This window comes from Clinocottus analis, unplaced genomic scaffold (assembly GCF_023055335.1).
Source record: "Clinocottus analis isolate CAN_PGR_092001 unplaced genomic scaffold, fCliAna1.0.p SCAF_15, whole genome shotgun sequence".
NCBI lineage: Eukaryota > Metazoa > Chordata > Actinopteri > Perciformes > Cottidae > Clinocottus > Clinocottus analis.
The window spans coordinates 12,764,776-12,778,231 of record NW_027175876.1 but is presented as its reverse complement, the minus strand read 5'-3'; the positions used below and the strand labels follow the sequence as shown (position 1 = coordinate 12,778,231).

The 13,456-nt window shown below is 41.0% G+C and overlaps 1 protein-coding gene across 1 annotated transcript; it reads left to right on the top strand.

Annotated features, from left to right (window-relative positions):
- Positions 1-3,709: 3,709 nt before the first annotated feature.
- LOC137785674 (solute carrier family 22 member 2-like) lies at positions 3,710-13,431 on the top strand. Its single transcript, XM_068577118.1, has 12 exons — positions 3,710-4,057; positions 5,074-5,121; positions 5,867-5,970; positions 6,785-6,939; positions 7,166-7,334; positions 8,026-8,137; positions 8,220-8,320; positions 8,403-8,617; positions 8,783-8,891; positions 11,936-12,048; positions 12,667-12,797; positions 13,314-13,431. Exons 1-11 carry the CDS (start codon positions 3,710-3,712, stop codon positions 12,792-12,794), a joined length of 1,602 nt encoding a protein of 533 aa, XP_068433219.1. The 3' UTR covers positions 12,795-12,797; positions 13,314-13,431.
- The last annotated feature ends 25 nt before the right edge of the window (positions 13,432-13,456 follow it).

The following is a 13,456-nucleotide window of genomic DNA, read 5'->3' as shown; positions in this document are numbered from 1 at the left end:
GTGTCTGGGTTCATAATAGTATCCGTAGTCCCACAACGGCCTGAATGAAGCCGCTGTCAGCTCCTTCCGGGTGACCGGCGGCAGTTTGATTCAGCGCCGGCAGAACGGCGATGACGAGCGGACCAACTCAACGCTGATTGGCTGACGCAACTATGACTCACGCATTTTCGCTGCCGTCGTTGGGAAATTTCAACTCGCGCGTCGACCCGAGTTCGCCTCGCGACCAACGGGCTGTTCGTGCTGCTTCTACGCGTCTGACGCGCTGCCCGCTGGAAAATACGCGTCTGCGCAGCTTCGACGCAGCTGTGCATTGACTTTGCATGTAATCTCGACGCGCGTCGACATCTTGACGCGTTCGGTGTGAACACAGCATCGAGTTAGAAAATATCCATACAAATTATGATATGGTCAAAATAGTCCCTTTCATAAAAAAAGTGTTCACACTGCACATTCAAAAGAATAATTTTCAAATTAAATAAACTGTAAATAACATTTCTATTCTGCCCTTGCTTCTATAGGTTGGTTTAGCAGATAGCTAATAGTAGATCCATGAAATTAAGACCCAGTAATCCAGGATAGCGTTTCGGGTTTTTACTTTAAATCTTTTGTCAAACTGTAACATTACATTAACAGAACATGAAATGAGTTTACAAACGGTCCATATACATACAGAAGAATATAAAGCTCTGAATCAACATACAGCCATTATGCTGGAAAAGGTAAGTAACCATTAACATGAGACTCCCTTGACTTATTAAGTCTTCAGAGGCTACCAGACAGTAAGTATGCCAAATAGCTGCAGCATCTCTTCTCAATTGAATCAGAACAAACTATAAAAGAGGAGGGATAAACAAAGATGCAATTACACTCTGCACCACTTGGCGTCTCAAATGCAACACAAGAAAATGTGGGGCAGAACAATTTCAATTGAGTACAAATGAAAATAAAAATATAGCCTATATATACATGTTCGTCCACCCTTACGGACTCACAGACTTTGAGGCGCGCTCCAAGTTCTTGAGGGTTTACGGGTGTCCCATGGTCAAATTGTCAAGTGCCTGAGGGCAGACACTTTGAGCCCTTTATGAACCCTTCCCGTAAGTTAGCATTAGATGCTGACTTTGCCTAAGGGAATTACCCACAATGCATTGCAATGTGAGGTTAAACAGTTCCCAATGGAAGGATGGAGACATATAAAAAAGGTAAACAAAGAGAGAGGCCGATGAAATATTTTTACAACATTACGGATTAAAAATGGAACATAAAAACATGTGAATTAGAGGAATGCAAGCACAATATATATATATATATATATATATATATATATATATATATATATATATATATATATATATTCATCAAACATTTAACTTTGACGGAAACGAGTAAATACATATTTTAAAATGACTTCTCATCTTATGAGGAAGACGTTCAAATCAATTAATGAAAAGTATAAAATAAATACACAATTGTACACAATACTTTTTTCACGTGATGTTGCAGCAAAGTGCTGTCCCATTCGTAGTCACACCAGGTCAAGCCCTCACAGCCTCTCACACTCAACCACTTAGCAGCTGCCGTCAGTGAGTCCCTGAGGGTTCAGGGCATGAGGGTTTAGGGTGGAGATTGGGATTGGGCCTAATTTTCGCTACAGGCTAGATCGTGGCTGAGTGTCTTCTTCTGCATATTGGAGCTTGTGAAACAACTGACTGACACATTACCTTCACCAAGTGGTGGGAAGCTATATTGTGACTGAGCGTCTAGTGTATAACACTAATATCTCTGGTGGCTTCAATTGATCAACTATGTGGTCCCGCGGCCCACAGGTGAAAAACGGAACGTTTTGTGCGGCCCTCTGTGTGGCGCTCGCGGCCCAACGGTGCAATGGTGGGCCGCGGCCCAATGGTTAAGAATCATTGACCTACAAGAGTCATTGTGCGTACAGTTCAGTTTGTCTGGTCGCACAGTTGAAGCTTCCTAAGAGTGTTTGCTTTGGCTCTTGCCCAGTTAAGGTTCCTCCAACGTTTCTGCATGTGCCTTGTTATTCTCAGTTCAGCTACATTAACCCTCTTATTACCTTCAAGGTCAATTTGACCCCATTTAATGTTTAATGTCTCTAAATAAATGGTTAACATAATTTGTTTTGCTTTATATTTTATGACTTTTCCTAAGTTAATGGGTGAACTGGGTAAACAAAAATTGAACCTGATGATATGTCCTATACACATCTTGTACGTGTCGTTGTCCTTCGGGGTCAATTTGACTGCAAAATCATTTAACTGATTGATTGCATGATTTTTCTGCGATTAATTGCATTATGCGCCAAATTCAATAATGTAGTAAAAACTAGTGTAATGCACGCTTTTATTTTAAAGTAATGTCATCAGAACAATATAACAGCACTCTGGAGCAACAGCAAGTTAACATACATATATATATAGTATATAAATCTGTTTTCTTTTTTTCTGAACAGGTACTGTTAGTACCTTTTGTATAATATAATTATGATAATCTCCATTTAACAATAACAGTAGCAACATGTAACGGTAGAAACCCTGAGATGGACAAGGCACTCCTTCTTTTGTCCATGTTCAGTCAGTTGCTTACCTTAAAGATGTAAAAGACCTGCAATTAATTCACTTTATACAAAAGCAATAAGTGCTTTTCATGTTTTTAGTTCAGTTTTTCTTCCTCAGTGAGAAAAGTCCAGTCCGTGTTGACTTGAATAAGTGCGTTAAACATTTAGTGATGTGAGGAAAGTTCTCCCCTTTGAGAGAAGAGTAAAGATCCAGAAGTGATCCTGACTTAAAGTGCTCTGCATGGATCAGACCGCGGGGTCAGGAGCTTTGCGCGTGCGCGAATAACTTTCAATCTGGACGCGGAGCCTGCCGGTAGACTGCCCGCCTGTGAGAGCTTTGTGGGGCGAAGCTGCTTGTTGCAGCACCGCTGCTCGTTGAGAATAGAGGCTACATAACAATACGTGCTTTCACGTCAGGCTCAATTCGTCAACGCTGCTTGTCGGTGCGGCTACGGAAGCGCGCCGTAATGCGTTCATGGCTTTTATCTTATCTATTTATTTTTCATGTTTGATTGACCTCACGTGGGCCGGACTGGAAGAGCCGTAAGACGCCCAGGTCTGAACTACGCCCTCTGGGAGAAATTTAAAGAAATAAGCCCCTTTCAATGAAAAAACAAAACAAAACATGAAGTTAACGCATGATCAAATAGTTAACGCCGTCAAAGGACTGCCAGAATAACGCTGCATTAACGCATTAATCTGCCCAGCCCTATAATTTACACACATTGGTTTTGGTTGTTTGGGATGATATTGAGGTCACTATAACATACAATTCTATAATCTTCAGAAAGTTTTGTGTGGTGTTCGGGTTTGAGGGACCCGATTACATTTTTTTATCAAAAGAAAAAGTATACAATTCATTATTTTTTCAGACTCTTTAGCCTTGGCTCATTTTCAGGGAAGAACATAAACGAGAGTATACTGTAGTCAGGAGGGTTAAAAGGTAACACGTGTTCCACTCCACTGTATTCTCCTCAGGCATTTTTTGACTTCAGCTGCAGATCGGGTGGAGGAGGGAGGTAGAGTCTGTCAAATAGTCACAGACTTTTTCTTCGTTTCTTACTGTCCCAGCGTGTGCTAAACTGGAAAGACTTGATATTTTTAGCTCCGAGACAGTGCGTTGCTGCAGCAATGACGACCTTTGATGACTTGCTGGAGGAGACCGGACCCTTTGGACGCAGTCAGCGGCGCATCTGTGCCCTGCTGTGTCTGTTCTCATTGCCTTATGCAGGAGTGTTTGTCGGCACCGTCTTCCAGGGTTTCACCCCGGATCACTGGTGCCGGGACCCTGCGGTGGTGGAGAGGAGGCAGGCGTGCGGCTGGAGCCTGGCGGAGAGTCGCAGGCTGACGGTGCCTCTGGTCAACAGCTCCGGGGTGCCGAGCAGCTGTGAGCAGTACGAGGTGGACTGGAACGCCACGGCGCTCACCTGCGATACACAGGAACTGGACCTTAGTGAGGTCCCAGTTACTGCGTGCAAGGTGAGATCCCGGAGTTGGATGTGAATCTGTTGGGTTATTTGGATCTGCAGCAGCAATAATAGACAGTTTTTATGCGTATTAGTGGATGGTTTGGTGAGATGACATCAAAATTAGTAGCCTTTTTATAGTTATAATGATGAGCATGATCATAGCTTCCTGATTTAAATTAGTAGATTGAAAACAACTTTTTTGATAGTTGGCCCCAGACAGAATAATATAAAAAGTAGAAAATCTGTGTTTCGAAACCAGAAAAACTGTAATTTAAATACAAAATACATGTATTTTATTGTGTTACATTTTATGGCACCAGTATTTTGTATTTTATTTTGATACATTTATTTAAGAGGTATTTTGTATCAAAATATATGTTGTTGTATTTTTGCCCATTTCTAGCTGTATGTAGCAAATACTTGTTTGTTGCTTTATTTCACTCTTAATATTAAATGCAGCTCCTTTAAATTATTTCATTTCAATTAATTCAATATCATGAACTAAAATAAAATTTGAAATATTAAAATATTATGATACATGTAAATTTGTATAAAAAGCAGCAATTGCCAAAATAGCCAGTATTGGTTTCTGTTCATGGCCGAACGGATAATTCCACTCTAGTTAATCTTTTAAATCACTGCAGGAATTTCAACAATCAGCAGTGGCAGGTGGAGTTTGTAATCATTGGACAGAGCCAGTTTCCAGTGTCTGTGTTAAGCTAAGCTAACTGGCTTCTGGCCTCAGCTTCATATCGAGGCTTGGGGTTTCGTTTATTTAAAAATGTATCTCTACTCCTTCCCTAAATTTATGTTCAGATGTACCTGTTGCTTTAATGTGGTAAAAGTCAATACTTTGCTGCCCTTGTGACAAGTACAAAACATATGGACGGTGGTGTGCACCGATTCTCCCAAGGTCAGCAGCATAGATCACAAGGGAGTTGAGTTTACTTTTTGCAACAAAGCAGAATTAGGTTTGATTAATTTACCATCTGTGGTAAATGCAATGTATTGTTTTTATATTTTAAGAATGGCTGGGAGTATCAGTACGAAGGCAGGAAGTCCTTTGTCACAGAGGTGAGATCAGAATTTGAATGCATTTGTGTTGATTACAATCACCCCCCCAAAAAAGCATGAAACATATCACTATGAATAACAAAATTGCGCACAAAATGCAAATCAAATCACAGTTTAGGAATTCTGTGAATTTGCAAAGTAAACCCTTTAATATTCATTTGTACAGAAACAAAGACATCTTGTTCAAATACCATAACATACAAATTAAAAGGCGCACCCTGCCAGGGCTTCGGTGGTTGTCGGGGAGCTAGCTGCAAACACTTTTTATTTTGTGCTTAATGTTCAATGTTTTTTACTTCAGCTGAAACAATTATCGCTCCCGATCTAGCAGCCAATCTCGCCGCTGTCCTGTCCACCCTGTGGCGCCTCTTACCCTGCCATCCTGCTTGGCTCCCTGCCGGCATCCACTGACGATGCCGCCACGCTCGCCCGAGGAGCAACGAGCCCATTGTCCGAGGAAGTGCCGACAGAGAGCCAAGCGGGGTGAGGGCCGGCAAGGACAGCAGGCCGTTTGGCTGCTGCTGCTGCAGCTAAGAGTTTTACATTGAGGACACTTGTAAAGGGGATTTGGGAATATTTTACGTACATTTTGTAAGTCTTTGCAACTGCTGCTAAATTTAGAATGGAAAAACCCCACAAATCAGCCGCACTGATATTTAAGAAGTTGAGAAAAAAGAAAAGAAAAAAGTAGCGGTTTGTACCTCAAATTTCACAGTACAGGTAACCATCTTCTCTTTGGTCCCAGTTTAACCTGGTCTGTTCAGATGGATGGCTTGTGGACATGAACCAGTCCGCTCTCAATTTGGGTTTCCTTTTTGGCAGCTTCGCTTTTGGTTTCGTTGCTGACAGGTAAGGCATTAAATTATGTTCATATCCACCTATATCGTCTTTCATATTGGCCAGAATTACAAGTTAATCAGTAGTTAACTGTCGCTGTATTTTGCAGAGTTGACAGTCAGGTTGGACAAGATTCATACCTACGGACTTGTTAGAGTTGGTGCTTTTGGTATTTTTTTAAAGCTGTAATTGTCTCATAAGTAGGGCTAACTTACTGTAAATGAGATGATTGACTTCGTCTATCACATGCCACCGTTTGTTTTTAACACCAATTTTTCCATAAATATCTTTGCTTCAGTGGCAGGCCATCAGGGCCTTCTCGAATCACAAAGTTATAGCTATTTTAAATTTTTACATATACACATATATATATATATATATATATATATATATATATATATATATATATATATATATATATATATATATATATATATATATATATATATATAAATCCGCTCTGGTGGTTGAAGTGGCTTTGTGGGTCGGTCCACAGGAGCGTCTCCTTTTCTTTTTATATTCTCGTGACCTCCCTCCATGCTCACGGTGGTGCCGTGTGGTGTTAATGTCCATACGTGTATGAACGCGCCGTGTATTGAGTGTGTCAGTCTGTGATAGTAACTCCAGGGAGACTTTGCCCCCAGTTCGCCCGTGATGTGGACTATACGGCACTCATTGAAGGCCGAGGTCTGAAACCTCTGGCCCGCCACTCCTTTACTTCCTGTCAACCCTCTTTGGCATTAGCAGAGATTCCACTAATGTGCTTATTGTTTCAAATGTCTCTACTTTTTTAAAGGACTCATTGCCTTGTCTTTTCTCTCTGCAGGTTTGGCAGGAAGATCAGTTTCCTGATCTCAAACATAGTGACTGTGATCGCAGGGATTGTTCTGGCTTTCGCTCCAAACTACGTCTCCATCCTGGTACTGAGGGCCATCTTTGGCTTCGGAACCAAAGGAGGCTGGATGACTTCATATGTGCTGCGTAATTATGACTTTCCGTGTCAAGTCATATCTGCTACAGTGGTTCCCTAAACATAGCCATACTATAACCAGGCTCAAGTCTGTTCATGTGTGACATATACAAGAGAAATGTATAATGTGAGGTTATTTTTTGACTTTTGCAGGTTAGAAAATCCCTAATTTCTCTATGCAGGTTTTGTTTCAGTGATATGAGTTCAGCTTTAACATGGTTCCTTTCTTTTTGTCAGTCACAGAGATAGTTGGAGTGGAGTACAGACGGACGGTGGGCATTTTGTACCAGATGTTCTTTAGTGTCGGGGGCCTCCTCCTCCCTCTGATGGCCTACTTCATCCCCAACTGGCGCTGGCAGCAGCTCATCATCAGCGTCCCCTACATCCTCTTCATGTCTTACTACTGGTGAGAAAGCTCACTTTCCTTCCAGAATCAAATCATCCTGCCAACAGATTTGGTTGCAGTCATAGTCATGTCCCTCACATACTTTAATGCCTATATATATGTATATCAAATTAAAGTCATAAATTGAGTGCCCATGCTTTAGTTTTTTTGGTTCACACGTATGACCCTTTCTTGCAAACCGCTCTATGGGACGAGGGGAAAGGTTCCCGATTAGGCCGAAGACGTCATGAGGGTTTCTGTTAGTGGGTCATGATGTGTATTTAAGAGATGGTTCTTTGAGAGATCTTGGAGCAGTCTTGGATATGCAATTTGTCTATCATCTTGTACTTCTGACTCTGCTCCTTCCTTGCAACGAATAAATGTTCCTGTTTCAATGATTTTACTCCGAAGGGTCGAGTGAATTTTTCTAACAACGCTTTGTTCTTTATTACAGCTCCATTATTGGTTTTGGTCAGTAATCATTGGAGAGATGTTCTTTGTTATCCTACACCTGCTCCTAAAAAAGATTTAAATGTTCACTATGTCGTCCGATGTCAGAGGTTTTTCGAGCTGTCGCTGGCATTTGATCAGGATAACTGCTCAAGTGCCTGCCAGCCACAGTGTCCCCGGTGTCAAACACTTTAGACTGAGAACGGTTTGTTGGTGAACAGTTCATGAGATTTTTGTATCCGTCAAATGTTTTGTGTCTCAGGTTCATCCCAGAGTCTCCGAGGTGGCTCATCTCTCAGAACAAGTCTTCAAAAGCTCTGGAGATCACTGAAGCTATAGCGAAGGAGAACAAGAGGAAAATCAGGACCCCTGTGGTAAATTGATACCTCTCGATTCCCCAGAATCTTAGTATGTACTAACTTGATGTCATAACTACATCACGATCACTTGTTTCAGACGCTGACTGACGTGGAGGGGGACTCCTCCTCTGCCTCTCTGCTGGACCTGGTCAGAACTCCAAACATGAGAAAACATACTTTCATCCTCATGTTCAACTGGTGAGACTTATCCGAAATCACAAATGTGTTGAGCCTAAAATGTGTAACAGACTTTGAATCTTCTGGCCTGTATCTCTTCCAGGTTCACCACCACTGTGGTTTATCAAGGGCTCATCATGCGGGTGGGAATCGTGGGAGGAAACGTCTACATTGACTTCTTCATCTTTGCCCTGACGGAGTTCCCTGCTCTCTTCATCATCCTCTTCACCGTCGAGCGTGTGGGCAGGCGCATCCCTTTCGCCTCCGCCAATATCGTAGCTTGTGCCGCCTGCTTCATCACCGCCTTCATCCCTGACAGTTATAAATATTCTTTGTCAGAAGAAATAACTACAAGATAATACTTGCATCATTATGAATCTAATAAGTCAGCTCAGAGGTTTTTATCTAAAACAAACGGTCCGGTTTACATTTTCTTAAATATGCACATGATTCTGTAAATGCTCTTTTGTCTCCGTGCCTCAGGCATTTTCTGGTTTAAGACGGCGTTGGGCTGCATCGGCCGACTCGCAAGCACCATGGCCTTCGACATGGTGGTGTTTGTTAACAGCGAGCTCTACCCAACATACATCAGGTGAAGTCAGACTGACCCACTCCACGTAACGATCACACGCAGCCGCTCTGGAATCGACACGTTCTCGCTCCCGACTTATCCCGTCTACTGGAGTGGTTCTCAAGCCTTTTCTGTCACGCTTCACTTTGGAGAAAGAAAAATGTTTAGGCCCCATCAAAATTGTAACAAAAAGGTCCAACTTTTTGTAACTCCTCCATCTGTGCTTTTTCCGTTTTAAGTGAACCAGATTGCTCTATCGGACAGAAAGTAGTAATAACGTGCTAAAAACTGAACAGCTGTCAGACCTTACGTTAGTGGGAGTCATGGGTGTCTGTGGTTCAACATGCTCTGACCTCGATCACAGGTTCAATAGCGTCTTTGCAGCAGGATGCACTTTGCCATGACCATATTTAGACTTGTCTTCCGTATTCTTTAGCCTCCATCTACTACGACCATATTTGGACTTGTCATAAAAAACAGAAATGTACTAAAGCATATCAATGCAACGTGATTAGGGTTGCAAAGGGGCGGAAAGTTTCCGGAAAGTTTCCACGGGAATTTTGGCTCGGGAATTTGGGGAATTTTGAAAAAAAAAATGTGCCTACGTTTTTTTGCAAAAGCATGAAACAGGGAACTTAAATGTAGTTGAGAACAAGACTATGCACGCCGAGCTCAGCTGGACCCTGAATGCAGCTGGTTGGGAACATTGTTTGCGAGAAACATAAACGTAAAGACAAAACTATCTGTTGTTTTTGAACGTTTTTGTCATCAGTGTTGCGTCTAAACGTTTCAGCCCGATGCCTGGCAAGTGAGAAAGCGTTGAGTTGCGTAGAGGCCAAGTGCGGTATTGCAGACAGACAGAGATTTCAATTATAGTTGCAACATATTGAAAAAAATAACTGAACTAGTTCATTTTTTGGAGCTGTGAACTTTGTTCAAAATTTTTAATTCTGGACTATGAACTGAACTAGTTCATGTAGGTCCAGGAAGAAAGCATTTAGACCTGAACGGATTCAGGGAAAAACACTAAAGAAAGAAATTTGTGTTGGGGGGTGGTGATCGTACGGAATACACCTTTTTTTTTTTATTCAACGTTCATGTTTTCGTTGTTTGATGAAAGACTAAAGTTCGACTCACAAACTGTCAAAAAGGTCAAAAATGTAATTTTTAAAAGTTGTATGATCAATGTTGCGTGCATGTCTGCTTATGACGAGGTAAATACAGTTAAATTACCCCAACATTTCCAGTTTATTCATGTTAATTCCCGTTAATTCCCGTATATTCCCGTTAATTCCCGTTTATTCCCGTTAATTCCCATGGAAAGTTTCCAACTTTGAATATTCCCGGAATTTTGCAACCCTAAACGTGATAGAAAATATTTTCACTTATACAAACTGGAATGTACTAAAGCAAATTAATGCAGTGGGATAGAAAACATTTTACTCAGAACTTTCATAGTTATATTCAATAAAGAACGAAAAATGAAAAGAACTTTAAAAAATGAAAAGAACTTGTAGTTTACATAAGTCAATCCTCAACAGTATTACAGTGAAAAAACAGCACTGATAGTGTAACATATTAACATCCATTGACACTGTCACTTGAACTTAACACCATTTTTAATTTTACAAATAATTTACTCATTTGCAGTGTCCAATTACATAATGTTTTTAAAATACAGCTTTTTTGAAACATGCCAATAATTGACAAGAAAAATCATCAGTTACCACAAAGTCATGCATCTCACATCTCTTTATTGTGCAGGCCAACAATCAAAACAATGATCTTTAATCTGCATTAAATGGCAATAAGGGACCAGGTACAAGGAGGAATCTGTCATTCCATACTGTATTTGAACATCACATGACTGTCTGCCTCCTCTTGCCATAAAAAAGACGAGCAGTCATGTCCTAAAAAATAAACACAGGCAATAAAACAACTGTTATGAGGTCATAAACATACATATATGTTTATGACCTAGGTTCAAAGTAAAAGGGGCGTATGATCATATACGATGCCTACGTTTTTAATGGCGTGATTTTACTAATTTCACCAAGTCATCTCACATAGCCATTCTTAGAGTAAGGGTCACACATTTTTTTTAAACCACCAAGTTTTGCTTTCAGCAGCTGGGTTCCTGTAAAGAGCACAATTGTCCTTTAAGTTGTATTGGTTACTCCCTAGTTAAACACAAACTGCTCACACAGTTAGCCTCAGGGCTCTCAAGTTTTGAAGACAGGCAAGCGTGCCGTATATCCCCCTGGAGCTGTTGACTTGGGAGGGCGAGGGGAGGCAGGAGGAGCAGTTTTAAAGTAAACACACTTGCTGCTCTCTAGCGCTCAAGGCGTTTTTCTGATGCATCACCTTCAGCACACTGTACTGCGCTAGCTTGTCTGTAAATATTAGCTATATGGGTGACTTAAAGACACTTACTGCAGTCTGTTGACGTTGAAAAAATGGTGCCGTGAAAAATCCAGATGGGTTAGAAATGAGGTGATGACGGGGGAGGGGCTTTACAGAGCACTTCTGACATCACCTGTTGTAACTTTGTAAATTAACACCAACTCTAGGCTGCGTCTTACTCACGCTGTTGTTGAAATAACTCTGAAAGAGTCCATGGACTTCGACACTGCAGATTTAACGCTGTGGATTTTACTGTGTAGGCTCAGGTTTTAGGTTTAGTACAAAACTCCTCAGTTAGGCTTAAGAAAAGATTGTGGTTTGGTGTAAAAAGTAAGTACTTTTGTTATGTCAAATAAGTAAGCTCGTTAGCTTAGCAGGAGTTACATAATACATTTTGGTCAAAGTAAGACAACATTGACTTGGTTTTACACAAATGGTGGTCTCCTGGGTGAAAGTCCTGTGTTTGTTTGACCTGTCCAACCGCCCATCCCACCCACTCTACGCAGACTTTCTCAGCAGCTCTGAAAGTCTAAAGTGTGGTTTTGCGCTAAAGGTCAGATGACACCGACCAACCGTGGGTATCTGACGAGTTGGGAGTGAGAACGGGATGGATTTCAGAGTGTAATTGCTGAACGTTGGCTAATTGGATTCACTAAATACAGGAACATGGGCGTGTCAGTCTGTTCCACTCTGTCTGACATCGGAGGCATAGTAGCTCCCTTCCTGCTCTACAGACTGGCGGTCATCTGGCTGGACCTGCCACTCATCATCTTTGGTAGGTTAAGACTCCGCCACAAACATGAGATTAGGGGCATGCATGTACACATATAAGAATTAGATGTTGGTGGACTCTATCTTTGTCACCCATGCTTGTACTTGGTTGTATAGTCTCATATTGCTAACGCTGTTCAGGTGATAAGTGGCGCTAGAAGCAAAGGTGTAATTAAGTCAAATAAATACATATAGCTAAAAAGCTAAGTAAGATCTCCTTGTGACGGTTTAGTAGAGAAGTTCTAATTTTTTATTGTTATAAAGAAACGTGTCGGCTGAATTAATGAAGCAATGTGACCAAAAGATAGAAGATAAAGAAACGAACATAAAGATATGCTTTTCCCAAAGTAAGGAAAAACAAATTGAATGTCCTTGCTTCTTGCTGTCATGAGAGAAATTCAGCAGCATCCTAAACACAATTGGCTTGACTCTGTCCTTGAACTTTATTATTTTGTTCAATCCATTGTACAGTTATTAAACCTCCTGAAGTTTAAGCTTTGAGTTTCTACCTGAATAACATAACGTTGTAAGCAACATGATCTGCTGCTGAATAATGATTTAATCAGGTTGGGAAATGAATCCTTGTTGCTGAAACCCATCTTAAAAGTTCAAATGTGTACAGGGGTGCTCGCCTTCATCGCTGGGGGATTGGTGTGGTTCCTGCCTGAAACCAGAGGAGTTCCTCTCCCTGAGACCATTGACGATGTTGAGTTTCCCAACAGGGAAAAAAATCTCTCCCAACGCTCCTGAAAGGTTTCATTACTCAACACAAGACATCGAGAGCGTTAGATCATCATATGTGTGATAGTATTGGACCCTTTTATTCATTTAAAGTGGCTCTAATGTGAACATATTCTTTGGTGTCTTCATTTAACCCATCCTTGGTAAATAAGGAGCAATGCTGAAGGACTCTTCGACATGCGAATCTCAGATCGAACCAGCTACCTTGTAGTTTCGGAATGACCACTCTCCTCATTAGCTACTGCCGCCCCAAACATCCTATTAGCTAATGAACAAAGTACTTGTTCTAGTACTTTAAAACTGCAACTAATTACGTTTTCTTTTTTTACTCTTTACACCAGTGGAAACATTGTTTGTTAGAGTTTGTAAAGTAACTGATGGTTAAAATTGCGAAAGGCTTACATGTGAATTATTAAATGTACCAGTGTGTGTAATAATGATGATCTAAATGTAATATACCATTGATGCAGAGTATATTATATTGTGTTCGCTATTTACGATCAATAACGTCTGTGTTTTTGTTCCCAGGAAAAATGAGGATGTAGTGGAGAGCCAACAAACGAACGAAACTTCAAACAAGTGACTGACTGTGTCTATGTACATGTGTGTGTGTGTGTGTGGACTTATTCTCTGTAATACAACAAAACTAGCAAACGGTTTTTACTAAACAT